Here is a 25,974-nt window from a genome sequence, read left to right as displayed (position 1 = left end):
AGGATAGGCACCAATTTTTCTGTGTGCTTGCTCCTTCTCCAAATAAGGGTACAGGTGCTACCTTTGGTCCCCACTCTGTGGCTAGAGTAGGAATGTTCTAGATGCTTTCTCTTCCTGATATTAGAACCTGGTAGTGCTTCTGCACTTAGCCTCTGGATGCAACATGAAACACCTGCAATTTTTCTGTGGAGAAATCACAGCTTCTTAAAAATAGAGGTACAAAAAAAAATAGAGGTACAACTAGATGATGTAAATGCATAGGCTAAAAACAACTTTTCTTACATCAAAACAGGAAAGAGAAAATATTTACAAATGGGAAACCATGACACTCTTCTACTTGGGCTTTACCAGGGCCTCAAACCATAAAAATTTTACAGTTCATTTTTTAACTCACAAATTAATTAAACTTAAAAGTGTATTTCAAGTTAATTATAAACAATTACATCAGCTCATAAACTACTTTGAATGGATACAAATGTATATGTTATCAGGGAAGTGAAACAAAGTTGCGCCAAGTATAATATCAAATCAAGTGACTAGATGACTCAATCCCGTTTCCTGAGATTCAGAAAGCAGAGTTCTGAGTCTCCACTAGCAAGCAAACTTGAAAACTTGAAATCTGAGACTAACATAGTCAAGTATTTGGGACCATTTCTTGGGCCAAATGCTCATAGGGTCTGGCTTACCTTCTCCATAGTCTGCTTGAAGCAATTGGATGTGGTTTCCTTCACCATGTTGAAGAAGACCTGTCTGTCCTCATGGTCAATCAGACGGTCATAGAATACCCGATAAACCTCATGGATCCACAGCCGGATAAATTTTTCCACATCCTGAAAATCCAGGGTTAGTTATTTGTATGAATGGTAGGTGGGACCAGAGGTGGTAGTTCTCTTTCTAAATCCTGGGGTTGACTGAGCTATATTAAAGAAGATAATGTTTATAAAATACTTAGCACAAGGCCTAGCAGAGATAAATGCTTAATAAAAGTTAGCTATTACTATTATGCTCTTTATTCCATGCGGCTAAGGATATTGCTGAGTGAACTTGATAACAGAAATGGTAGTGTCTGACCTGCAGGTGAGTGTGCGGGCAGAGCAGTACCCCTTGGATAACTCGTGAAAAGTCCCGTAAGTTAAAGATGTAATGAGACTTGGAGGGGGTTGGCAAGAAGTTCTCCACTGCAGCTTTATAAATTGTCATAGTAGCTTGTACCAGCATCTTTCCATACCTTGGGAGGAAGGGAAAGGCAGATTCATCAAGTAGGAGCCAGAACTGAGGATAGAGGCCAGTACTGTGGAAGACACAGAAACCTCTTTTTTTTTTTAAATTATCTTTTTAAAAATTTTTAATTATTTATTTCTTTTCAGTGTAACAGAATTCATTGTTTATACACCACACCCAGTGCCCATGCAATATGTGCCCTCCATAATACCCACCACCTGGCTCCCCCAATCTCCCACCACCGCCCCTTCAAAACCCTCAGATTGTTTTTCAGAGTCCATAGTCTCTCATGGTTCACCTCCCCTTCCAATTTCCCTCAACTCCCTTCTCCTCTCCATCTCCCCATGTCCTCCATGTTATTTGTTATGCTCTACAAATAAGTGAAACCATATGATAATTGATTCTCTCTGCTTGATTTATTTCACTCAGCATAATCTCTTCCAGTCCTGTCCATGTTGATTCAAAAGTTGGGTATTCATCCTTTCTAATGGAGGCATAATACTCCATAGTGTATATGGACACAGAAACCTCTTACCTTAAGAACATCACGTCAAATCCTTTCCCAAAGTGCCAGTCAGCAATTGAACTGAAAATCTTGGTTAAAATGTCATCCTCAAAGGCGTTGATGGAAAGAATATTTAGATGGCGAGTGAATCGTCCTGGAAAACACACACACTCACACATACCTCCTGAGCCTTGGAATCTTGGGATACGAAAGAGTAAGTTTTCCTCTGCCTTATTGTTCTAGAGCTGTGATATCCAATATGGCATCCTCTAACCATAGGTGGCTATTTAAACTTAATTAATATATTTTTTAAAAAAATTATTTATTTATTTGGCAGACCAAGATCACAAGTAGGCAGAGAGGCAGACAGAGAGGGGGAAGCAGGCCTGCCAAGCAGAGAGCTTGATGTGGGGCTCGATCTCAGGACCCTGAGATCACAACCCGAGCCAAAGGCAGAGGCCCACTGAGCCACCCAGGTGCCCCTAAACCTAATTAATATTAAATTAAAAAATAATTTCCTCAGTCTTACTAGCCATATTTCAAGTACACAAGAGTAACATGTGGCTAGTGCCTGGCTTTTGTATCACATAATGCAAATGCAGAACATCTCCATGATTGCAGAAATCCTATTAACAGCACTAAACTAGTGTTCAAGATTATTTTTAAAAGTGAAGGTAATATGTGATCATTATAAAATAGTCAATTCAGAAATATTTTTATAGAAAGTGAGCGTCATCTTTGACCCACATATCAAATCCATTCTTCCCCCAATTAGCCACTATTAATTTGGTATCCTTACATATCTACCTATATCTGTATTTACCTACCTGTCTAATATTAGATATCTATATATTTATATTTATATATCTATGTATCAGCTTTATTGAGATATAACTCACATACTATATGATTCACCCATTTAAAGTAAACATAATTCAATCATTTTTAGTATTTTAGTTGTGAAACCAACATCATTTTAATCACCTTAGAAAGAAATCTTATACCCATTAGCAGTCACTTTTCATTTCGCTGGAGCCCTTGGCAACAGACAACCTATTTTCTATTTCTATAAATTTGTCTGCATATCTGTTTTTAAGAAGAATTTTATTACATAAAATAAATGCAGATACTGAAAACCAGACAAAAAATAATATAAAGTTTAGTGAATCATCATAAGGTCAGCACCCTTATGTCTACCATCTAAGTCAAAAAACGAAGCTTTGCCAACCCTTCATAGATGTTCCTCCATATATTCCATCCCAATCATAGTCTCTCTGTCTCTCTCCAAAGGTTACTATTATCCTGACTTTTATAATAATTTGCTGTCTTGCATTTCTTTATGTTGTTTTTTTTTTTGCATTTCTTTATGTTTTTATCTCCCAATATACATGCCAGAGTTTAACCCTCCCGGTTAAAAAAAAGTTTGATATGTCTTTTAAGTCTTTTTTAATTTATAGGTTCCCCTTCCATCCCTTTCATCTTTTGTCTGATGAGTATCTGGGCTGTTTGATCAGTAGAGTTTCCACAGTTAGGATTTTGTTCCTTGCATACTCAAGGTACAGTTAATTCTTTTCCTTTGTCCTCATATGCATTTCATAGTAATTTGCAGCTGGATCTAGGGATTTGATCAGATTAAGATTCCATCTAGGGCCAGATGGTAGATGATAGTATATTCTTTCATTAGAGACATAATGATATCTCTCCTTTTGTGATGTTGGTAGCTATGGATGCTCAATGGCTAGATCCACTAATTCACTCATTAGTGTAAAATGGTGATATTCTGACTCTACCATCTCTTTTCATATATTAGTTGTAATATTTTATAGTTCAATCCTCTAGGATTTGCTTATACCATAGTACATTTCGTATAAGAAAATCCGGATAAATATTTGACTCTTTCCATTTATTTATCAGTTTTCAAGATAATAAATGGGTTCCTTACCATCCTCTGAAAATGAACAACTATCATTGTTATAATAGACTAATGGATTTAAGTATATTTTGATAAATTCCAATCCATTAAAATTGCAATCATTGTTGAAGCTCAAATTTTCCCATCTTTGGCCAGTGAGGGCCTCCTTATGATGCCAACTGAGTCCTGTTGACATGACTGTTTAACCTTTAAAAGCTTTCTCATTATCTGGTATATCAAGAAGTTACAAGCTCATTTTGTATATTTTCTGTCCTAGAGACGCAATCAGACATTTCTTAAGAAGCCGTGGTTCCTTTTAGTAGGAAATTGGATTTCAAAACAATCTAGGTGCTGGGCATGTTCAGTGTTAATGAGTTGTTTATTATTTCCCAGACCTAGTACCTCATGAGTTACTACTGATATTTCTGAACACGGGGCTTTCTCTTAATTTCATTTATATTACATCTTGATCTCCTTTCTTCCATACTGAGACTCCCTGTTCTCAAGGACACAAGGGCCAGTGGAAATAGAAAATTTCACAATAATTTGTTTGTATAATCCTACTTTACACAAAGATCTTAGAATAAGAATATGGTACCACTACCAATTATGAGAACTGAAAACAATTTAAAACTTTGTATACTTGCTATCCTAATCTCCCCTCCATTTTCAACTGTTCTGTATCTACAAGACTGGGTCTCATAGCCTTTACATATTGTAATCTCTCCCAGGTAGTCTTAGTTCAGCAAATAACCATATATTTAATGTTTACTACCAGTTGTTCTATTTCTTTTTTTTTTTTAATAAATTTTGAATATTGAAATACTTTATTTTTTAATTAACATATAATGCATTATTTGCCCCAGGGATACAGGTCTGTGCATCATTGGGCTTACACGTTTCATAATACTCACTATAGCATGTACCCTCCCCAATGTCTATAACCCAGCCACCCTATCCCTACCCCCACACTCCCCAGCAACCCTCAGTTTATTTCATGAGATTAAGAGTCTCTTACGGTTTGTCTTCCTCCCGATCCCATCTTGTTTCATTTTTTCCCTCCCAACCCCCCACAACCCTCCACCCTGCCTCTCAAATTCCTCATATCAGAGAGATCATGTAATTGTCTTTCTCTGACTTGTTTCACTCAGCATAATACCCTCTAGTTCCAACCACGTCATTGCAAATGGCAAGATTTTGTTTTTTTTGATGGGCTGCATAGTGAAATACTTTATTCTTAAAACTTTTTTTCATTATGTTCAGTTAGCCAACATATAGTACTTCATAAGTTTTTGTTGTAGTGTTCAATGATCCATTAGTTGCACATAAAACTTATTTCTTTACAGTAATTTTGATCATGTGAAACCCATTTTCTAGTATGTTCCCAAGAAAAGGTTTGTAGACATAAATCTGACTTCTTGCATTCTGATAACAGTTTTCCTTTTATATCTGAAAGTCAGCTTTCCTGGCTATAAAATCCTTGATTCTCATTTCATTTCCTTCTGGCATAAAGCATTGTGGTTGAACAGTTTTAAGATGATCTAATTTTATTTCTCTCAAAAGTCATGTAGTCTTTTGTGCCTAGATGCCCAAAAGACTTTTTCCTTTCCTTTAAAGTCCAGCAATTTTACGAGTACATGTCTTGGTAGTGATCATTTTTGAGTCGCTATTCTTTGGTACACAATGTACCAAATAAGATTATCCTGTTCATTTTCCTTATGAAAAATTTTATAGGTAAGAAAGCTAAATGTAAGAGGGGAGAGTGAGGTCAAAGATGCCCAATGACTGAGCCACCCAGGCACCCCAGTATTAATGTTCTTAAGCAAGGATGTATCTCAGAATTAAAATACAGATCCTACAAGAATCCAGTTGCACCTGAAGCAAATGCATTCCTAACTGTTAGATGATAGGAGGAACTCTTATTTGTATTATTATTATTAGTAGTATTAGTATTAGTATTATTTTGACTAGGCCACTTTGGGTAAGTTGTTCTATCTTTGGCAATCTGAAGAACTGTAAAAAAAAAACACAACCCGTGAATCCATCACCCCACTGAACTTTCCTTTTCATATGGAGAGTTCCTCCAGGGTTTAGGGAAATATTCTCACATTCTCTTTTCAAGTCCATTTCACACAACTTTCAACATGAAGTCTTCAAATTCCGCTCCATGGAGCTAGCCTAAACCCTTCCAGCTACAGCCCAAATATACTTTTCTCCACCTTCCATCAGGACAGAGTGCCCTGTACCAACCCTCCATCCATGAAGGTGGTCTGGCTCGGCTGGATGATAAAGAGGAAACAACTTTCTCTCTCACGTACCAGTGATGTCGTTCCTTCCACCCCCAGGGGGCCCCATGGCTGTCACAAGCAGCACATCCACGATGTCCAGCCTGCTCGTGTCCTTCTTGTCAAACCAGTAACCATGGTCGATCCATTGTCTCAAGAGCTCAATGGGGGGCTGGGCCCCGTACACCTCTTTGGCTGGCATGTTGAGGTCATCTAGGGAAAGAAGGCATGGCCACATATTTTAAGTCTTTGGGATCCCTTGTTCTCATAGGAGGCAATAGATAACTATTCCCTCCTGGGAGAGTCTGTGCCTACTTGCCCCATTCCCACCCTAGTCAGAGCTCAGCCAGTGGACATTCTGACCATATGAGAAGAGGATTTCCTAGGTTCTGCATTCTCCTGCCTCATTGAGATCTCTGCCCACTGTGACTTTAAGGATACATGGATTGGCATCAACAAACAGGTATTTAATTATTTTTATCATTCCATCGATCACAGTATATTGATTCTATACTATGTGCTAAACATTTTGTTAATTTTGGGGGGATATGATAGTGAGGAAGACAGTCATAATCCCAGCCAACAGGGTATATAATTTGATCACCAAGTAAAAATTGAACCCCAATAGGAGAAAGGTTTTGAGCTAGAGTTTTTGAGGAGCAAAATGAGAATGGCAAGGATAGTGACTTTCTCAATGGCAGAGTTTGATTCCCCCCAATAGCATATTGTGAACAGGTCACTGCACATAGAAGACACTAATAGATGAAAGCTCTCTTGATTTTTCTCTAATGAACACTGACTGAATGCCAAGTTTGTGTCAGATAAAATTTCAGGAGTTTTATACATATTATCTCATCTAATCCAAATAATGACTTTATAAGGAAGGTAGTATTACCTTTACGTTAGAGGTGAGGAGCTAAGGGTCATGGAAGTTAAATCATAACATGCCTAGGGTTAGAAAGTGAATTTGAACCTAGATCTATTTGGATGCAAAACTTAAATTATTTCTGAAAATACCATAGATATAGAAAGGGAACAGTTTGGAGGAAAGGGAAAACGGAAGAAAAGAAAGAGGAAACAAAATAAAATTGGATCTCAGCCTTTAAGAAGCTAATGTTAGTGGGCAAGGATATAAATACAGATAATACACTATAAATACATGAATTTTAAGGAAAGGACATGAGATAACTCAGAATAGTAGGGCATTATTTTTACTAAAAGACAAACCTCTGAGTTAGCAGTAAAACAGTGGAAAATATGTTGTGTTTGTCATTAAAAAAAAAAACTGGGTTTGGGTCATGGCTCCAGAATTTTCTAGGTGTTTGACAGAGAATTTAACCTTCTGGGGTCTCAATTAGCTGATTGGTAAAATGGTAATGATGGTTAATAACCTTACAGGGATGTTAGGCTCAAAGGAAATAAATGAGGAAGTACTTTGTAAACAGGTAAAATCCTGGGGAAACTCAATGTGCTTATTTCACAAATAATTATTTATCCGTTATTAAGTTTCTTCACTTACTGGTAACCTTTATCTGACACAAAATGGAATAAGGGGTTTATCACCAAGTGAGTGTTGTTTTTGGAGATGCAAGAGGGTAAACACGCTTCTGGAATTAATTCTCACTGCAAGGTAACCCTTCCCTGATCCAAAGGCTCATTGTCACCTCAGGAGAAACTGGGAGCCTAACTGAGGCAAAAAGACCTGGACTAGGTCTTACTTACTGAAAATGCGACATATAGTACTTGATCAACAAATACAGGGTAATGAAAGAATGGAAAGACAAAATTAAAGATGAGAGAAAGGGAGGGAAGTGGGAGGGGTAAAGTGTGGGAGGAAGAAAGGAAGGAAGAAATATGGAGAAGAAAAGGAGAGGGGAGGAATACTAAATTACATTAAGGAGAAATACATTGTCCCTTAGAGTAGAAGGACTGTATGGTAGGAGATTCTGGTTTGCTGCAGCATAGAAGAATCTGGTTATGTTCATATTCAGGCTAATGCCTTACCTACAAATACCACCGCTTTCTTCCCTAGGGGAGGCCCAAACAGGCCTTTCCGCCGCCGATCCAGCTTGGACATGATGATATCCTGAGTCTGATTGGCTGAGGTTCGGGCAGAAAAATTGATGAAGTTGGGCAGGTAGGTGCTCTTGGGAAGGTGGAGAAGGAAATTGTTGGTAATGGCTGATTTGCCAGTGCCTGTGGGCCCCACGAACAGCACTGGAATTTCATGGTCCACGTAGGTTTTCAAGAAGAAGGACTGTCTGGCTGTCTCCATTGTGGAGATGATGAGTTCTGAGACCTGTACCACAAAGACATGGGACAGTCTTGTTACTGGCCTAGGGAGGCTGGGTTTTGGCATTCAGCTCCATCCCTTACGATTTTGAGTGAGTATTTAACCTCTCCAGGGGCTTCAGTTTCTTCATCTGTGATACAGGATAATAATGGCACCCAGGTCACTGAGCTGTTTTGAGGATTAAATGAGACCATGCATGTCAAGATGGGCAATATTGGCTCTGTTTTTTTAGATGAGGAAACTGAGGTCTATAGTTCTTCTGCAATTTGCACAAGTAATATAGCAAGTAAGTGGAAAAGCAGGAACTGGAATTCCAGCTTGTTTGATTTCAAAGTCTATATATATATTTTTAAGATTTTATTTATTTATTTGACAGACAGAGATCACAAGTAGGCAGAGAGGCAGGCAGAGAGAGGAGGAAGCAGGCTTCCCGCTGAGCAGAGAGCCCAGGACTCTGGGATCATGACATTAGCCGAAGGCAGAGGCTTTAACCCCCTGAGACACCCAGGTGCCCCCAAAGTCTATATTCTTAACCACCAAACTACCATAGCATAGATACCAATTTCATTAAGGACCAGTCTAATTTAAAAAAAAAAATTTTTTTTTAAGATTTTATTTATTTATTTGACAGACAGAGATCACAAGTAGGCAGAGAGGCAGAGAGAGAGGAGGAAGCAGGCTCCCTGCTGAGCAGAGAGCCCAATGCGGGACTCGATCCCGGGACCCCGAGATCATGACCTGAGCTGAAGGCAGCAGCTTAACCCACTGAGCCACCCAGGCGCCCCTCTCTAGGGATCAGTCTAAAGCTATTGCCCCCCGAGATCATTGCTCTGAATCAACTTGTCTGCCTCGCCCCAGGCAAGGTCCACTTCTCATGTCATCCTACTTCCTGGCTTGGGAGGGTGGGGTGTGATCCTCAGCCCCTACTCCCTGTACTTATTCCTGATCTGCTTTTTCCAACACTCAGATGCTTGGTTCTAGGAGCCATCCCCATTTAAACTTGTTTTCCAATATGGGGATTACGACACTTTTCCTGTTATTCAGACCCCAGATAGAATGTAAGGGCTTGGTCTTGGGCTCCTGGAATCCCTATTACTTTGAGTGGAATACCTTACCTTAATTTGGCTTCTCTGAACCTGAACCCTGTCATCAACCATTTGGCGACATTTGGTTCCTCCATGGAAACAGAGGAAGGGAATGGAAGATGTCTATCATATGCTGACATCTCCTGTATATGTCTAGGCTGGAAGGCGCCAGCATGGAGCCACTGTTTGCACAAGTCCAGAAAGCATCATTCACACTGTGGTTTATGTAAGTGATGCCCCTAAAGCAAAGCTAGATCATAATGTCAATGGTGCCAACTGAGTTTATGCAACATGGCAACTTTGTGTATACTGGTAGAAAAAAGCTGGGCTTCTTCTGACAAGTAATTTGCTCAAAGGAAAAGGAACAGGCAGAGCAGGAATTGATGTATTGATGAAGAGAATAGGTGTTGAGCTATGAAGGTTTTCCCTATACTATTCTCGGCAGTTTTAACCAGGAATCCTATGAGGCTGGAGAATTTTTGGCTCACTTGTCCAAAGCCATGTAGCTGGTAAGGGGTTCTGAGTGCAGGATCAGGCACAAGATGCTTATTTTGCTACCAAGATGGAGTTTAAAGCAAATTGGGTTTCAGAGACAAGAACACTTGTTTGACAAGGGGAAAATTTTCAGCAGATCTTAAAATCTTCTCTGCATTGAACTCTCTTATTTGCATGAATTCAGCACGGTTTCAGACCTCTGGAGTTCAGGTGACAAAGCTCTTTAAGGAGAATTAAAGTTTTGGACCTGTGTGCTTGGGGCTTCTGCACAACACTCAGCCCCCAGAGTGGGTCCTGGATTCAGCACACATCCACCTCTGCTTATCACACCATCTTCAGGAGCAGCTGTGGTCCTGCCAGCTGTCTGACTTGATTGTCAACGTTCCCACTTTTCCATTCACTCTCTGCCACTCCATTTGGGGCCTGAATGGTCTCCAACCACCTCCAGAAAAAGAAAAGTACGTCCACGAGATACTACTAACAAAGGCAAATTTTCCACTGGGAAATGAGCAGGAGTTGTAGCTGACTCATCTGTTAACCAGAAAACCCATTAATCAGACCTGTTTCTCTAAGAATTCTCATCAAGGAAACCTTCTTTGGGAATTTTGAAGAAAATGATCTTTTTTTTGGCTGAGATGTCTGAGAGATAAGACCAATGACCACCTGGCATTGGCTGCTAACCCCACGGCAATGCTCATCATCAGAACAGCAGCCAACACGGATCCAGCACATAATGCATGCCATGTGTTCATGTAGAATGACATCAATTCTCGCAAACACCCTTCTTCAAGTATTTTTTCTGCTACTGTGTCATTGAGTAAACTGAGGCAGAGAGTGTGAAGGTTGAGTAAGGAATCTGAGGCCCTCTAATTCTAAAGTCCATGCTTTTGAAGGCTGATCCAGCTCAAGTTTGAAACTTTTTCTAAAGAAAGTTCTTATAGGGGCGCCTGGGTGGCTCAGTGGGTTAAAGCTCTGCCTTCAGCTCATGACCCTGTCATGATCTCAGGGTCCTGGGAACGAGCCCTGCATCGGGCTCTCTACTCCGCAGGGAGCCTGCTTCCTCCTCTCTCTCTGCCTGCCTCTCTGCCTACTTGTGATCTCTGTCTGTCCAATAAATAAATAACATTTTAAAAAAGGAAGTTCTTATAAATGCTAATAGAGAACTGACATCAATTACTCCACTTAAGAGAAAATTCAGGCAATTTTAGAAACCAAAGCTCCATGGCAAATCTCCCTCCACATTTTTTTTTTTTTTTTTTTACCTTTGCATTAGCTGGGATACGTTCCTCCTCTTTGGTGATATAGTCTGTCCATGTGTACCAATGTCCACTACCTTGCTTGAGGAAATAAAAATCATAGATGCTTCCTGGATTAAAAGACACAGAACAGGTCATTAGCTCACCAAGGGTTTACATTTCATACTTCAGGTATTTTGCCACCTCAGCCAGAGGCATCAGATGTGTAACTACCAATACTGACAGAGCTGTGATGACACATTAATGATAACTGTATAAACTGGAAAAATAGCTTTTAAAGAGTAGTAACTTAATTGTATAAAACATGATAGGCAATAAATCAATAACTTTTTTTAAAGAAGATTTTTATTTATTTGACAGAAATAGAGGGATCATAAGTAGGCAGAGGGGCAGGCAGAGAGAGAGGGGGAAGCAGGCTCCCAGCTGAGCAGAGAGCCCCATGCAGGGCTTGATCCCAGGACCCTGAGATGATGACCTGAACTGAAGGCAGAGGCTTAACCCACTGAGCCGCCCAGGTACCCCCCCCAAAATAACTTTTGATGGCAATCCTTCTGGCTTTCTTTCTTTCTTTTTTTTAATTTAAAGATTTTATTTATTTATTTGACAGAGAGAAAGAGAGAGATCCTAAGTTAGCAGAGAGGCAGGCAAAGAGAGAGAGAAGGAAGCAGGCTCTCTGCAAGGGCTTGATCCCAGGACCCCGGGATCATGACCTGAGCCGAAGGCAGAGGCTTAACCCACTGAGCCACCCAGGCACCTCTCTGGCTTTCTTTTTAAGCATACAAACACATTGAACACGGAAGGACAGATGGAAGTAAGGATTTGGTAAGGATAGGATCACATATATTATATACTTACATATCACATATCAAAATTATTGTATATGATATATATATTAAACTATTAAAAAATAAAGATGTTAAATTTTATTACATTTAACTCTAGCAGAAGAAAAGGAGAATAAAAACTGAAGTAAAACTGAAGGACTTACTGAACTTCAGATAAATCATGATTTACTATAAGAGATATTAGTTCCTAAAAGATGCTCTTTGAAAAAAAAAAATTGAGGTATGATTGACATATAATAGTTTCAGATGTACAACATAATGATTCGATATTTGTATATTCTGTGAAATGATCACCACAATAAGTCTTGCTAACATTCGTCTCCATATACACTTACAAATTTTTTTTTCTTGTGATGAGAACTTTTAAGATCTATTCTCTTAGCAAGACACTTAAAAAAATCTTTATTCAAATTTTAAACATCACCAACAGGCAGTAACAAACTTTTTTTTTTTTTTTAAGAAAAATAATCTTTGGGGGCCCCTGGATGGCTCAGTGGGTTAGGTGTCTGACTCTTGATTTTGGCTCAGGTCATGATCTCAGGGATTTGAGATTAAGCCCCATGTCAGGCTCGGTGTTGAGGATGGAAAATGCTTAGGTTTCTGGCTCTCCCTCTGTCCCTCTCCCAACTTGTGTGTGCATGTGTGCGTGCTCTTTCTCTCTCTCAGAAAAAAAAAAAAATCTCCACACCCAGCATGCGGCTTGAACTCCTGACCCCACGATTGAGAGTTGTGTGCTCTGCTAACTGAGCCGACCAGGAGCCACATGATGCTTCTTAATTAAAGAATAATTTTAAGTATAATGGGATTAAAGTTATTATGCTTTTAAAAAATCATTTAGTCCAACTCTGATTGTATTTTAACTTATCATGCAAAAAATTCACATTAAAGACACGAAAGTGAGGAGAATAGTATAATAAAGTGCCCTGTACCCATTACCTGGCTTCAATAATAGCATTTTGCTATTCTTGTCTCATCCACGTTCCCACCACCAACCACCACCATATTCATTTACCTCCCTTCCTCTCCCTTTCCTTTTCTTTCTTCTTTGTCTAGAGTATTTTGAAGCAAATCCTGACATTACATTTCATTTGTAAATTCAAGTGACTCAACATTAGATCAATTTCATTGATTCGGTTGTAAGCTATGAGGTGATTAACTCACCCTTCCATCTCCCCTCCTCTGGTGCCTTTTGTTGTGGAGGAGAACCATAATTCTCCCATTCCTTATTCTGAGGTCTATATTTCAATAGAGTCAATGCAGAAATTTATGGCTTCTACCACAGACCATTCAACAGTTCTTTATTTTGACTGATTGGTTAGTTGGCTGATTTCTTTTCTTTCTTTCTTTCTTTTTTTTTCCCCCAAGAAGGGACTGATAGGGGCTTCATTCTCTAAGTTCTTGCAAGTTTGGTAATATCGGTCGGCTGATTTTGTTTTTGAACAGTGACTTGGCTGAGAGTGAATTCTCATTTCACATTTTCTTTTCCTCTAACGTCTGACTGTTCCCTTACGTTTCCCTGTGCACGAAGTTGCTGTGTGGACGTGTGAGATCCATCAGATCCTCCCCCTTAACTGACTTTGTTTCCTTACCTACATGTGTGATGCAATCTCTTTTATCTGTAAGCCCAATCATTTATTCAGCCTATGTCTTTTGGTCAATTATCTGTATCAGTTTTTCTCAAAACATGGCATGCTCATAATTTGCTAAAGCAGATGTTCATTTTAGGAACAATTTCTCTCTTTTTTTTTGGTATATAGTATCTATACTATTTACTGGGTTAGCATTGTTTGGCCTCCATATCAATCATATTATTGATAATCACTTTAATGTATTTGAATTTTCTTGTATAGTAAGTGTAGTACTCTCAATCCTTCCCTCTAAGTCATTTATGAGATGTCTATACTTTATTCCTTGCTATTCTTAATGTATTTATTAGATCATTAATGGTATTGTTTCGTTGTCAATTTGTTCCTTTGGTTTTTCTTTATTTTAAATTTATTTAAATTCAATTAGCATATGGTGTATTAACAGTCTCAGAGGTAGAGTTCAGTGATTCCTCAGAGTTTCTTGGGGTGCCTGGGTGGCTCAGTGGGTTAAAGCCTCTGCCTTAGGCTCAGGTCATGATGCCAGGGTGCTGGGATCGAATCCCGCATTGGGATCTCTGCTCAGCTGGGAGCCTGCTTCCCCCTCTCTCTCTGCCTGCTTCTGCCTGTCTCTCTGCCTATTTGTGATCTCTCTCTGTCAAATAAATAGATAAAATCCTCAAAAAAAAAAGTTTCTTATGGTTTGTCTCCCTCTCTGATTTTGTCTTTTTTCTTCCCTCCCTGATCTGCTGTTTTGTTTCTTAAATTCCACATGAGTGAAATCATATAATTGTCTTTCTCTGCTTGACTTATTTTACTTGATATAATACCCTCTAGTTCTATCCACATCATTGCAAAAGGTAAGATTTCTTTCTTTCTTTTTTTTTTTTTAGAAAGAGAGGGAGTGTGTGTAACCTGGTGGGGAGTAGTGAGAGGGAGGGACAGAGGGAAAGGAACAGAGAGAACCCCAAGTAGGCTCCACACAATCTCATGACCCTGAAATTATGACCTGAGTTGAAATCAAGAGTTGGACCCTTAACTGACTCAGCCACTCAGGTGCACCTGTTTCTTTGGTTTTTAATCCCTCTTTTCCTCTAATTCTGTTTTATCACCTCATCTATAAACTTTGAAAAGACAGTTTTATTGAGATAAAAATCACTCATATCAATGATTTACTAAAAAATATATGTATATGTGATGTACTAACATGCATAGTTGTGCAGCCATTACTATAACCAATTTTAAGTCATTTCATTATATGGAAAAGATACCCAATATCTTTTAGCTGTTATCCCTCATCTCCCCCTCCAATTCCAGCACTAGGCAACCACTGATCTACAGTCTCTATAGATTTGTCTATACTGGAAATTTCATGTAAATGAAATCATATAATGTATGTTATTTTGTGACTACCTTCTTTTACTCCGTGTTCAATCTACCTATCAATCTAACCTATCTATGTTTTTAAAATTTTTTTACTTAATTTTTCTAATTGATTAACACATTCACTTATTTCAGGAAATAGTGTTGAAAGTATCTGTGTGACCAATATTAGGGGACTCAGCAAACACAAAGCCCCAATATTTACTTACACTGTCTCAATGTCAAACCTGCTTTTTTTTTTTTTTTTTTTTTTTTTAAGAGTAGACTCCATTCCCAGTGTGGAACCCAATATGGGACTTGAAGTCACAACCTTGAGAGCAAGACCTGAGTTGAGATCAAGAGTCAGACACTTAACCAACTGAGCCACCCAGGCATCCTTCATAATGACATTTTTAAAGTTCATTCTTAAAATGTTTTAGCATCTATTATTATTACTTCACTTCTTTTTATTGTTAAAGAATATTCCATTGTATGGATATACTCTATTCATTTATTCAACTGTTGATGGAAATTTGGATTGTGCTTTTTGGCCATTATGAATAATGCTGCTATGAACATTCATGTACAACTTTCTGTGTGGACAAATGTGTGTTTTTCTTGGGCATATACCTAGGAGTGGAACTGCTGGGTCATACAGTAGCTCTGTTTAAGTTTTGAGGAATTATCAAATATTGCTTTCCAACACTGGTGTACTATTTACATTTCCCTTACATATGTGAAGGTTCCAATTTTCCCATGTTCTCACCAACACTTGTTGTTTTCCATGTTTTTTTTTTTTATTATTCTCAGTCTGGCTGTGAAGTGGTATTTCACTGTATTATTGATTTGCAATTCCCAATGGCACTTCCCTATGAAGTAGGGGCTTCACGTCCAAGGGTTTCTCTTCGACATTGTTTGCATCAACAGGCACCACTGTAATCCACTTCTCTCCACAGTGGTCATGACCAGTGAGAACTCTCAGGATTTTGCCAACTCACCACCATTCCTCCCAACATGGCTCTTAGAACAGTGTGGTGTGGTGGGTTCTGGGCTGGGAAATGCAGCATACCAGATCTTATGTTTCTTTTCTTGTCTACTACTTTTCAATGTTTAGAGAATCAGGATGTTTATAGAATCAATCATTTTCCCTAGCTGTTGCAGCTGTTGTAAATGGCAAAATTTCTTTTTTTTTCTTTTTTCTTTTTTTTTAGAGAGAAAGGGAGCTTAATTGTGTTGTTGTTGATTTTGTTTATTTCATTAGGTATTAAAGGAGGGAGCTCTGTTATCCTACATCACTCTTCAGCTTTACCTAGAAATTAATCTGGCATAACACTTTTAGAAAGCAATCTGGCATTATGCTTACAGAGCTACAAAAATGTTCTGTAGTCTAAGTCAGAAATCCCACTTCTGGGAATTTATCATAAGAAAATAATTCACAATGAAAATAATCTCTATACATGAGTATGCAGCACCATCTGTGATAGCAAAAAATTTGGAAATAATTTACATGTCTCACATTAGGAGACCAGTCAAAATTATGTCTTATGAGATGAATGGATTATTTTGCAAAAACTAAGTATTAACATAAATGACAGATCAGGGCACCTGGATGGCTCAGTCAGTCAGTTAAGCATCTGCCTTCAGTTCAGGTCATGATCTCAGGGTCCTGAGATGGAGCCCCATTTTGGGCTCCCTGCTCAGAGGGGAGTCTGCTTCTCCCTCTGCGCACCCCTTCCCTTGACTAGTGGTCTCTCCCTCTCTCTCAAACAAAGACAATCTTAAAAACAAAAGAATGACAGATGAAAATAGAATAAAAATATGCCATTATGGTAACTAGAGAGCTGAAATCAGGTGGGCAAGACAGAGAAAATCTTTGAAAACTGAAACACTTGTGACAGGGTAATATGGACAAAGATACTTTTTGGTCATTTTTACTTAATGGAATTGATTTTTTTTTTTTTTAGAATTAAAAAAGGAGACTCTAAAAGCATGAATCAGAAAAGTATTTGTCTCCCTTCTTTAGCTGATAGGATTTAGCTAGAGCTAGTTTATGGCTTGATACAGGAACATTAAGGCCAAACAGAAAAAGTTCAACTGAGTAAAATTAGATTTACTGGCTATGTGACCTTGGCTAAGGTTACCATTTGTATACCTATAATATGGGCCTGATTTCATGTCAAGCTCAGAAAATCACTGTAGAAGGTAATGAGATACATATGTCAAACACGCAGCGTAGATGAGCACAGATAGGCACTGAAGACGGTTTAGCTCTAGGTCTCTGGTTCACTCTGCACTGTGATTTTTAACCCAAACTCTGGTGCAGCTATGAGGGCAGAAAGGAGAGAAGAGTAGTAATAGTAGAAATCCAGCTAATTCTATTCCCTCTGACCATGCCCTACTTCACTCTGTGCTCCTCTGTGGCACTTGAGAGAACAAGGTAAATTTTCAACAATGAAGTAAGTTCTCTTTCTTTCTTTCTTTCTTTCTTTTTTTTTTTAAAAGATTTTATTTATTTATTTGACAGAGATCACAAGTAGGCAGAGAGTCAGGTAGAGAGAGAGGAGGAAAGAGGCTCCCTGCTAAGCAGAGGAGCTCGATCCCAGGACCCTGGGATCATGACCAGAGCTGAAGGCAGAAGCTTTCACCCACTGAGCCACCCGGGCGCCTCTGAAGTAAGTTTTCAAAGGGCACACAGTGAATGGGCGAAAAAAGGGACAGTTAGCACTTTTTTGGACAAATAAATCTCTGGGTTGACAAACAAGGATCCATGTCAGATTACGTGAACCCAACCTTGAGAGACTCCTCAAAGGCCTGTTTGCTTTCCTTCATATATGCTCCCCCATGTAGTTCCACCAGCATTTGTCTCAGAAGTCCACTTATCCCACAACTCCAGAGCATGAAAAATCTAGAATGCAATGTCCTGTAAGGTCAGGGGAGGCCTCCCTGGAGCTCTAATCAGGAGAATTTTAACCCATGTCCTTGAGGAAAGCTAAAAAGGCATTCTAAGCTTTTTAAGGTGGTAATAAAGAAAGTATACTCAGAGTCAGACATAAGAGGTCTCTTACTCCACGATTTCATACATATGAAATATCTGAAAAAAGCAAATATACAGAGAGCAGGTGAGTGGTTGCCTGAGGCTAAAAACGGGAACAAGGATGAATTGAAAATGGGCCTGAAGGATCTTACCAGGGTGATGAAAATGTTCTGAAATTGGATTATGGTGACAGTTGCACAACTATGCAAATTTACTAAAAAACCACTGATTTGTACACTTACACGGGATAATTTTATGGTATGTAAATTATACCTCCATAAAGTTGTTATATATAGAAAAGGCATACTAAAGTACTTGAAACATGTCTTTTGATTCAAATGGGTTCTGGCTAGGAGCTTTGAAATTTCAAACTAAAATACTTATTAAGGCACAAGAGAAAGAAGTGGAATGATGTCATTGGGGAAAAAAAAAAACCTGAAAAAAAAAATCCAAGCAGAGTTTACAGCTGGAATGGGAAATCTTACCCCAAAATATTGCATGAGAAAAGGCAACGGAGGCCACTGAGACGCCAGAGTCAGGTTACAAGCCACACAGAAAACTGTTGCGCTGCCAGGTATTAATCTGGGAGGACTGTCTCATTTTCTCCTCACCAGGCCATCTTTCTCTAGCTGTGAGGGGCAGCAGGTTCCCAGTCCATAATGAGTGAGGAGGAGTCAGGCAGAGCACCTTAGATTCAGTGAGATATGGCCTTCCAGAGTAAAGAGTCACAGATGGCCCTCTGTCGAGGAACTTCCCTTTTCTAGAATGTTCACAGATGAAACAAATAGAAAAGGCTGCCTCCAACAGATGGCATTGGTTGATCATGCGTGGACATTGGATGTTGGCCATTCGATTGTTCTTACTCTAAAGCAGAGTTTACAGCATCTGGGGTTATTTTAAAAGTGTTATAAGTGGGCACCTGGGTTGTGCAGTTGGTTAAGCATCTGACTCTTGGTTTTGGCTCAGAGTCATGAAGTGGAGCCCTGTGTTGGTTTCCGTGCTCAGAAGGGAGTTTGCTTAAGACTCTCTCTCTGGGCGCCTGGGTGGCTCAGTGGGTTAAGCCGCTGCCTTCGGCTCAGGTCATGATCTCAGGGTGCTGGGATCGAGTCCCGCATGGGGCTCTTTGCTCAGCGGGGAGCCTGCTTCCCTCTGTCGCTCTCTGCCTGCCTCTCCATCTACTTGTGATTTCTCTCTGTCAAATAAATAAATAAATAAAATCTTAAAAAAAAAAAAAGACTCTCTCTCCCTCTCCATACCCCACCCCTGTGCGCACACATGCTCTCTCTCCCTTTCTCCCTAAAATAAATGAATAAATCTCTCTAAAAAACAAAAGTGCTATATGAATATTATTTACCCTAATCATGTCCAAAAGCAGGGAGAATTTGGAAAGCTAGAAGAAAGATGTATGTTTACCATGTTGAAGAATGAAGCTTAACTTTCTGTGGAAAATTTGCACTGATCACTTGCAAGGTGTCACTATAGTCTTATGAATGGCCTTTTCAGAACCAAACTTGCTTAATTTTAAGTAAAGTAGTTGCTGCAAAAGAAGGTATATGAAGAAGCCAATTTGTAGTACAAGTGGAAATTACTGTTTTTCTTATAGCAGTTGAGTAGGATGTGGAGTGAGAAGCAAGGCCATAACAATAGACAGATAATACAGGGCAAAGTTACCTAGAAACTGAGTGGGAACTGGACACATCACCAGCCCCCTAGCTGCAGAAGGAAAGGAAAGATGTTGTCATAAAGAGGGCCAAGAATGGGGTCAAGTTTACTTCGTGCATCATCTTTATGGACACAAAGCATGAACAGATTGATCTGGAAGGATGAGGAACGTATAAAATAACTGTGAAAAAAATGCTACAATGTAAAGGAATATAATATGGAGATTATACCTGAAGAGTATACCTCTGCACCTTGCTTAATGTAAGACTCAAAACCAAATTTCAGGAAACTGTTTGGAGTCCTAAATAGAGTACAAAAAGACACCATTTAAAAAAATTAAACAGCCAAAAGAAAAAAAAAAAGCAACAAGGAGGCTAAGAAAAAATGCAAGATGAGATTTAAAAAAGGAAGATGGATGAGCTAATAGAGATGAGAATGGTGATGAAAAGACAGCAGCAGAAATCGCTAATATTTAACTTTCTATATGTCATGCTTTTATTCTAAATGTATTTACATGTGTTAACTCATTTAAAGTTTATTTTATTCATTTATTTGAGAGAGAAAGTGAGCATGAATGGGGGAAGGACAGAGGGAGAGGATCTCAAACAGATTCCACACTGAGTGTGGAGCCCAATGTGGGGTTCAAGCTCAACCCCAAGATCATGACTGAGTAAAAAACAAGAGTCAGATGCCTAACCAATGGAGCCATCCTGGCGTCCTATGAACTCACTTAATTTGCACAAGGACACCATGACTGCATACTATTATTATTGTTCCCATTTTATAATTGAGGAAATTGAGAGGGGACAGGTAACTTCCTTAAGGCTGACTAGTAAGTATTGGAGGCAGGATTCAAGCCCTGACAACGTGACTTGCTTTTGTTACACTAAGAAAAGATAACAGGGAAACAAGAGAAAACAACAGCAGTACTAAAATCATTCAAGGCAGTGAAAGCATAACTGAAGTTGTGGGTGACACTAAAAATGAAAAAAAAATCTATCTTAAAAAGACAAAAACACATAAATAAGAAAAGAGATTGCATATATGGAAGCCAGACAATAAAGCTTTCCCTCGATGACAATGACAGAAAGGACTCATCACAATCCAGGGAAAACAAACAAAAGGAAACCTACACTTAAAGTCTGTTAAAAAAAACAAAACAAAACCCTACAACAGAGCATAAAAAAAAAGAACACAAACTGATCAGAACATAGGAAAAACAAACAGCTGCTATATATATAAAATTCAATCTCACTTATAATCAAAAAGAGAAGAAATTAAAATTAGAGACTATTTGCATAGTACAAATGTGAACAGAACACCAAAATACATAAGGCAAAATGATAGGATGGCAAAAATTAATAGAAAAATTGAATATTACGGTTAGAGACTTCAATCCTCCTCTATCTGTAATTGACAGATGGCAGGCAGAAAATGAATGAGGATATAGTTAAACTGAAAAGCACCATCACCATCAACTGGACTTCACTGACATTTATAGATTATTTCAACAACAGCAGAATACATTTTTCTTAAGCTCATATGGAACAGTCTCTAAGAGAGACCACATTCTGGGCCATAAAACACACTTTAAACAATTTAAAGAGTAGAAATCATGCAGTAGGATGTCTGGGTGGTTTAGTTGGTTAAGCCTCTACCTTTGGCTCAGGTCATGAGCCCAGGGTCCTGGAATCGAGTCCCGCATTCAGCTTCCTGCTAAGTGGGGAGTCTGCTTCTCCCTCGACCCCTTCCCCTGTTTGTGAAATCACTCTCTCACACCCTCTCTCTCTCAAATAAATAAAATCTTAAAGAAAAAAAATCATGCAGTATATACTTTCAGACACAATGCAATTAAACTAGGAATCAGGGGCCCCTGGGTGGCTCAGTGGGTTAAGCCTCTTGCCTTCGGCTCAGGTCATGATCTCAGGGTCCTGGGATCGAGCCCCGCACTGGGCTCTCTGCTTGGGGGGAGCCTGCTCTCCCCCCCTCCCTCTCTGCCTACTTGTGATCTCTCTCTCTGTGTGTCAAATAAATAAATAAATAAATAAAATCTTAAAAAAAAAAAACCAACTAGGAATCGGTAACAAAAAGATAGCTGGAAGATCCTCAAATATTTTAAGATTAAACAACAAAATTCTCAATAATACATGAATCAAAGAAAAGTCTCAGGAGAAATTTTTATATATTTGAAATAAATGAAAATGAAAACACAACTTTCCAACATCTGTGGGATGCAGTGAAAGATGTGCTTAAAGAGAAATTGCATTGACATTGCATTGACATTGACATATGCATTGAATGCATATGTCAGGAAAGAAGAAAGCTCTAAAATCAATAATCTAAGCTTCCGTCTTAGGAAACTAGAAAATGAAGAACAAATTGAATCAAAATAAGTAGAAGAAAATAAATAATAAAAATTAGAGCAGAAATAGAGGAAAATGAAAACAGAAGATCAACAGATAAAAATAAACAAAACCAAAAGCTGTTTCTTTGAAAAGATTAACAAAATTGACAAACTTCCAGCCAGGCCAACCAAGGAAAAAAGAGAGAAGACACAAATTACTAATATCAGAAACAAAAGAGGAACCAACAGGACTGACACCAGGGACATTACGAAGAAAAAAAAGGCATATTAGGAACAACTCTATGACCACAAATTTGATAACTTAGATGGAATAAAACAATTCTTCAAAAGACATGATGTGCCAAAACTCATATAAGTAGAAGTAGATAATTTGAATAGAATGGTCTCTATTTAAGAAAATGAATCAATAACTAATAATCTTCCAAAAGAGAAAGCATCAGACCCAGATGATGAATTCTACTAAGCATTTAAGAAAAAGAAATTATACCAATTTCCAAAAATCTTCTCCAGAAAATAAAAGCATATTTACTTTATGAGGTCAGCATAACCTTGATCCCGAAACCAAAAGAAAGGAAGACTATACACAGTATCTCTCATCAAAACAGATGCAAAAATCCTTAACAAAATACTGGCAAATCAAATCCAACAATATATTAAAAAAAATACACACTAGGGGCGCCTGGGTGGCTCAGTGGGTTAGAGCCTCTGCCTTCGGCTTGGGTAATGATCCCAGGGTCCTGGGATGGAGCCCCATGTCAGGCTCTCTGCTCGGCAGGGAGCCTGCTTCTCCATCTCTCTCTGCCTGCCTCTCTCCCTACTTGTGATCTCTGTCTGTCAAATAAATAAATAACATTAAAAAAATACATACTACAACCAAGCAGGATTTATTCTAGTTATGTAAGGCACAAAATCAATTAACATAATCCATTACAGAAATAGGCTAAAGAAGAAAAATCACAAGACCATATCAATAGATTCAGAAAAAAACATTCGACAAAAGCCAATACCCATGCATGACAAAAACTCTCAGTGAACTAGGAATAGAGGGGAACTTCCTGAACCTGATAAAGAATATCAGCCAAACACCTACAGCTAACACTTAGTGTTAGGAACTAGATACTCAGGAACTAGATAAGGATGCCCCCTCTCATCACTCCTATTTAATATCATACAGGAAGTCCTCTCTTAAGCAATTAGATTTTTTTTTTTAAAAAGGCAATAAAAAGATTGGGAAGGAAGAAATTAAACTGTGCTTGCTGATGGTATGATTATCCATTCAGGAAATCCCAACAGAATCAACCAAACACTACTACTGGAACTTGAAAGTGATTATAGCAAAATTGAAAGATGTGAATAACAACTCCCCAAAGAAGATATACAGGTGGGAAAAAGAATATGAAAAGATGCCCATGGGGCATCTGGCTGGCTCACTCAGTGGAATGTGCAACTCTTGATCTCAAGATTATAAATTTGAGGCCTACATTTGGTATAGGGATTATGTTAAAATAAAAAATATTTTTAAAAAAAGATGCTCAGCACTGTATGTCTTTAGGGAATTGCAAGTTAAAACAAGATACCACTACACACCTATTAGAATGGCTAAAATCCAAAACCAGTAACACTAAATGCTAAGGCAGATGTAGATAAACAACAACAGAAACTCCCATTCTTTGCCGGTCAGGATGCGAAATGGCACCATCACTTTGGTATATATATTTGACAGTTTCTTACAAAGCTAAACACAGGCTCACCATATGATGCAGTAATCATGCTCCTAGGTATGTACCAGATGAAGTGAAAACTTAGATCCACATAAAAAACCTTTATATGAATGTTTATACCAGCTTCATTTTAAATTTCCCCCAATTGGAATAAGACAAAATGACCTTTAATAGATGAATGGATAAAAAGCTATACAATGGATTATTATTCAGTGAAATAAGCTATCAAGGCACACAAAGAGGTAAAAGGTCTTAAATGCATATGCCTAAGCTAATCTGAAAGGACTACACACTCTATGATATCAACTATGTCACATCCTGAAAAGGGTGAAACCATACAGAGAGGAAATCCATCAGTGGTTGCCAGGAGTTAAGGGGGAGGAGGGATGATAGGTGGAGATAAGGGATTTCTAGGGCCATGTTAAACTCTTCTGTCATGGTGAATAGATGATAATGATAAAGTATACAACACAAAGAGCGAAAATGTAAAATATGGACTTTAGTTAAATAATAATTTATCAATATTGGTTCACCAGTTTTAACAAGTGTACCACACTAATGAGAGATATTAATGACAGGGAAATTGGAAGAGAGGGGTGGTTTGGGAAAGGGAGATGTGGGAACTCTGTACTTTATGCTCATTTTTTTCTAAAAACCTAAAACTGCTCTAAAATTAAAGTCTATTGAAGTATTTTTTTTTACGGGGCGCCTGGGTGGCTCAGTGGGTTAAGCCTCTGCCTTTGGCTCAGGTCATGAGCTCAGGGTGCTGGGATCAAGCCCCGCATTGGGGTCTCTGCTCAGCTTCCCGCCCTTCTCTCTCTGCCTGCCTCTTTGCCTACTTGTGATCTCTCTCTCTGTCAAATAAATAAATAAAATCTTTTAAAAAAATATTTTTTTTTTTACAAAAAGAAGAAAGTTAAAATGAAATAGCATTTTCACATTTCAAATTGCCCAGGATTTTGAAAAAATGGTAACACTCAGGCACAGGGGAAATTTAGCAATCAAATCTTAAAATTTTATTGATCCTTGATTTGGCTATTTTATTTCTAAGAAATTATCCTAAGAAAATAATCATGGGTTAAGCAAGTAGGTAGCCACCAGAACACTGTTCATCACAGTGTTGTTAATGATAGCAAAAACTAGAAAATAATGAAAACAAGAGCAGAACAATCTCATGTTTGAGAAAATAAATCTAAAGGTACATATATGTCTAAATGGGAAATGTCTGAGGATCGTTATCCAAATGTTAATGGTGGTTGTATTTTTAAAAACATATATCTTTTTTATTATATGATCTATTCATTTTTTTCTAAAAAATCAAGAATGCATTTCACACTTAGGATAGCTATAATAAGAAGCAAAACAAAACAATACATGACAATGTGGAGAAATCGGAATTCTTACGCATTGCTGGTGGAAATGTAAAATGGTACAACCACTATGTAAAACACTGTGGCAATTCCTCACAAACTTAAATACAGAATTACCTAATGATCCCTAAATTCCACTTTTGAGCATAGAGCCAAAAGAAATGAAAGCAAGAGACTTGAACAAATATTTGTACGCCATGTTTATAGCAGCATTATTCACAATAGCCAAAAGGTGAGAGCAACTCAAGTGTCCATCGACAGATGAACAGAGAAATAAAATGTGGTATATACACAGAATGGAATATTATTCAGCCTTAAGAAGGAAGGAAATTCTGAATGTTACAGCACGGATGAACTGTGAAGATATTACAACGTGAAATAAACTTGTCAAAGAAGAACAGCTACTATATGATTCTACTTACACGAGGTAACTAGAGTAGTCAAATTTATAGAGACTGAAAGTAGAATAGTTGTTGCCAGGGGGATAGAGGAAGGGGAAAATGTGGAGATGGTGTTCACTGAAAATGAATTTTTAGTCTGTGAAGATGAAACAATTTCTGGAGATAAATGGTGGTGATAATTGCACAACAGTGTATAACATCGCTGAACTGTACACTTAAAAATGGTTTTTTTAAAAAAGATTTTGTTTATTTGACAGAGAGTTTTTTTTTTAAGATTTTTAAAAAAGTTTATTTGACAGGGGCGCCTGGGTGGCTCAGTGGTTAAAGCCTCTGCCTTCGGCGTGGGTCATGATCTCGGGGTCCTGGGATCGAGTCCCGCGTCAGGTTCTCTGCTCAGCGGGGAGCCTGCCTTCTCCTCCTGTCTCTCTCTGCTTGCCTCTCTGCCTACTTGTGATCTGTCTGTCAAATAAAAAAAAAATTTATTTGACAAAGAGAGAGCACAAGTAAGCAGAGCGGCAGGCAGTGGGAGAGGGAGAAGCAGGCTCCCTGCTGAGCAGAGAGCCTGATGCAGGGCTTGAT

The 25,974-nt window shown here is 38.4% G+C and overlaps 1 protein-coding gene across 1 annotated transcript in view; it reads right to left on the bottom strand.

Moving 5' to 3' along the window:
* DNAH3 (dynein axonemal heavy chain 3) overlaps positions 1-25,974 on the bottom strand; it is a 173,739-nt gene that overhangs the window by 39,785 nt on the left and 107,980 nt on the right. The window contains exons 41-46 of the mRNA XM_059415167.1: positions 11,059-11,162; positions 7,928-8,222; positions 5,957-6,136; positions 1,757-1,880; positions 1,072-1,228; positions 687-830 (exon numbers count right to left, since the gene is read on the bottom strand). Of these exons, the coding sequence (XP_059271150.1) occupies positions 687-830; positions 1,072-1,228; positions 1,757-1,880; positions 5,957-6,136; positions 7,928-8,222; positions 11,059-11,162 (1,004 nt within the window). The remainder of the gene's footprint in view (positions 1-686; positions 831-1,071; positions 1,229-1,756; positions 1,881-5,956; positions 6,137-7,927; positions 8,223-11,058; positions 11,163-25,974) is intronic.

Source organism: Mustela nigripes, chromosome 11 (genome assembly GCF_022355385.1).
Source record: "Mustela nigripes isolate SB6536 chromosome 11, MUSNIG.SB6536, whole genome shotgun sequence".
Classification (NCBI taxonomy): Eukaryota; Metazoa; Chordata; class Mammalia; order Carnivora; family Mustelidae; genus Mustela; species Mustela nigripes.
This window is presented reverse-complemented; position numbering and strand designations above follow the sequence as displayed.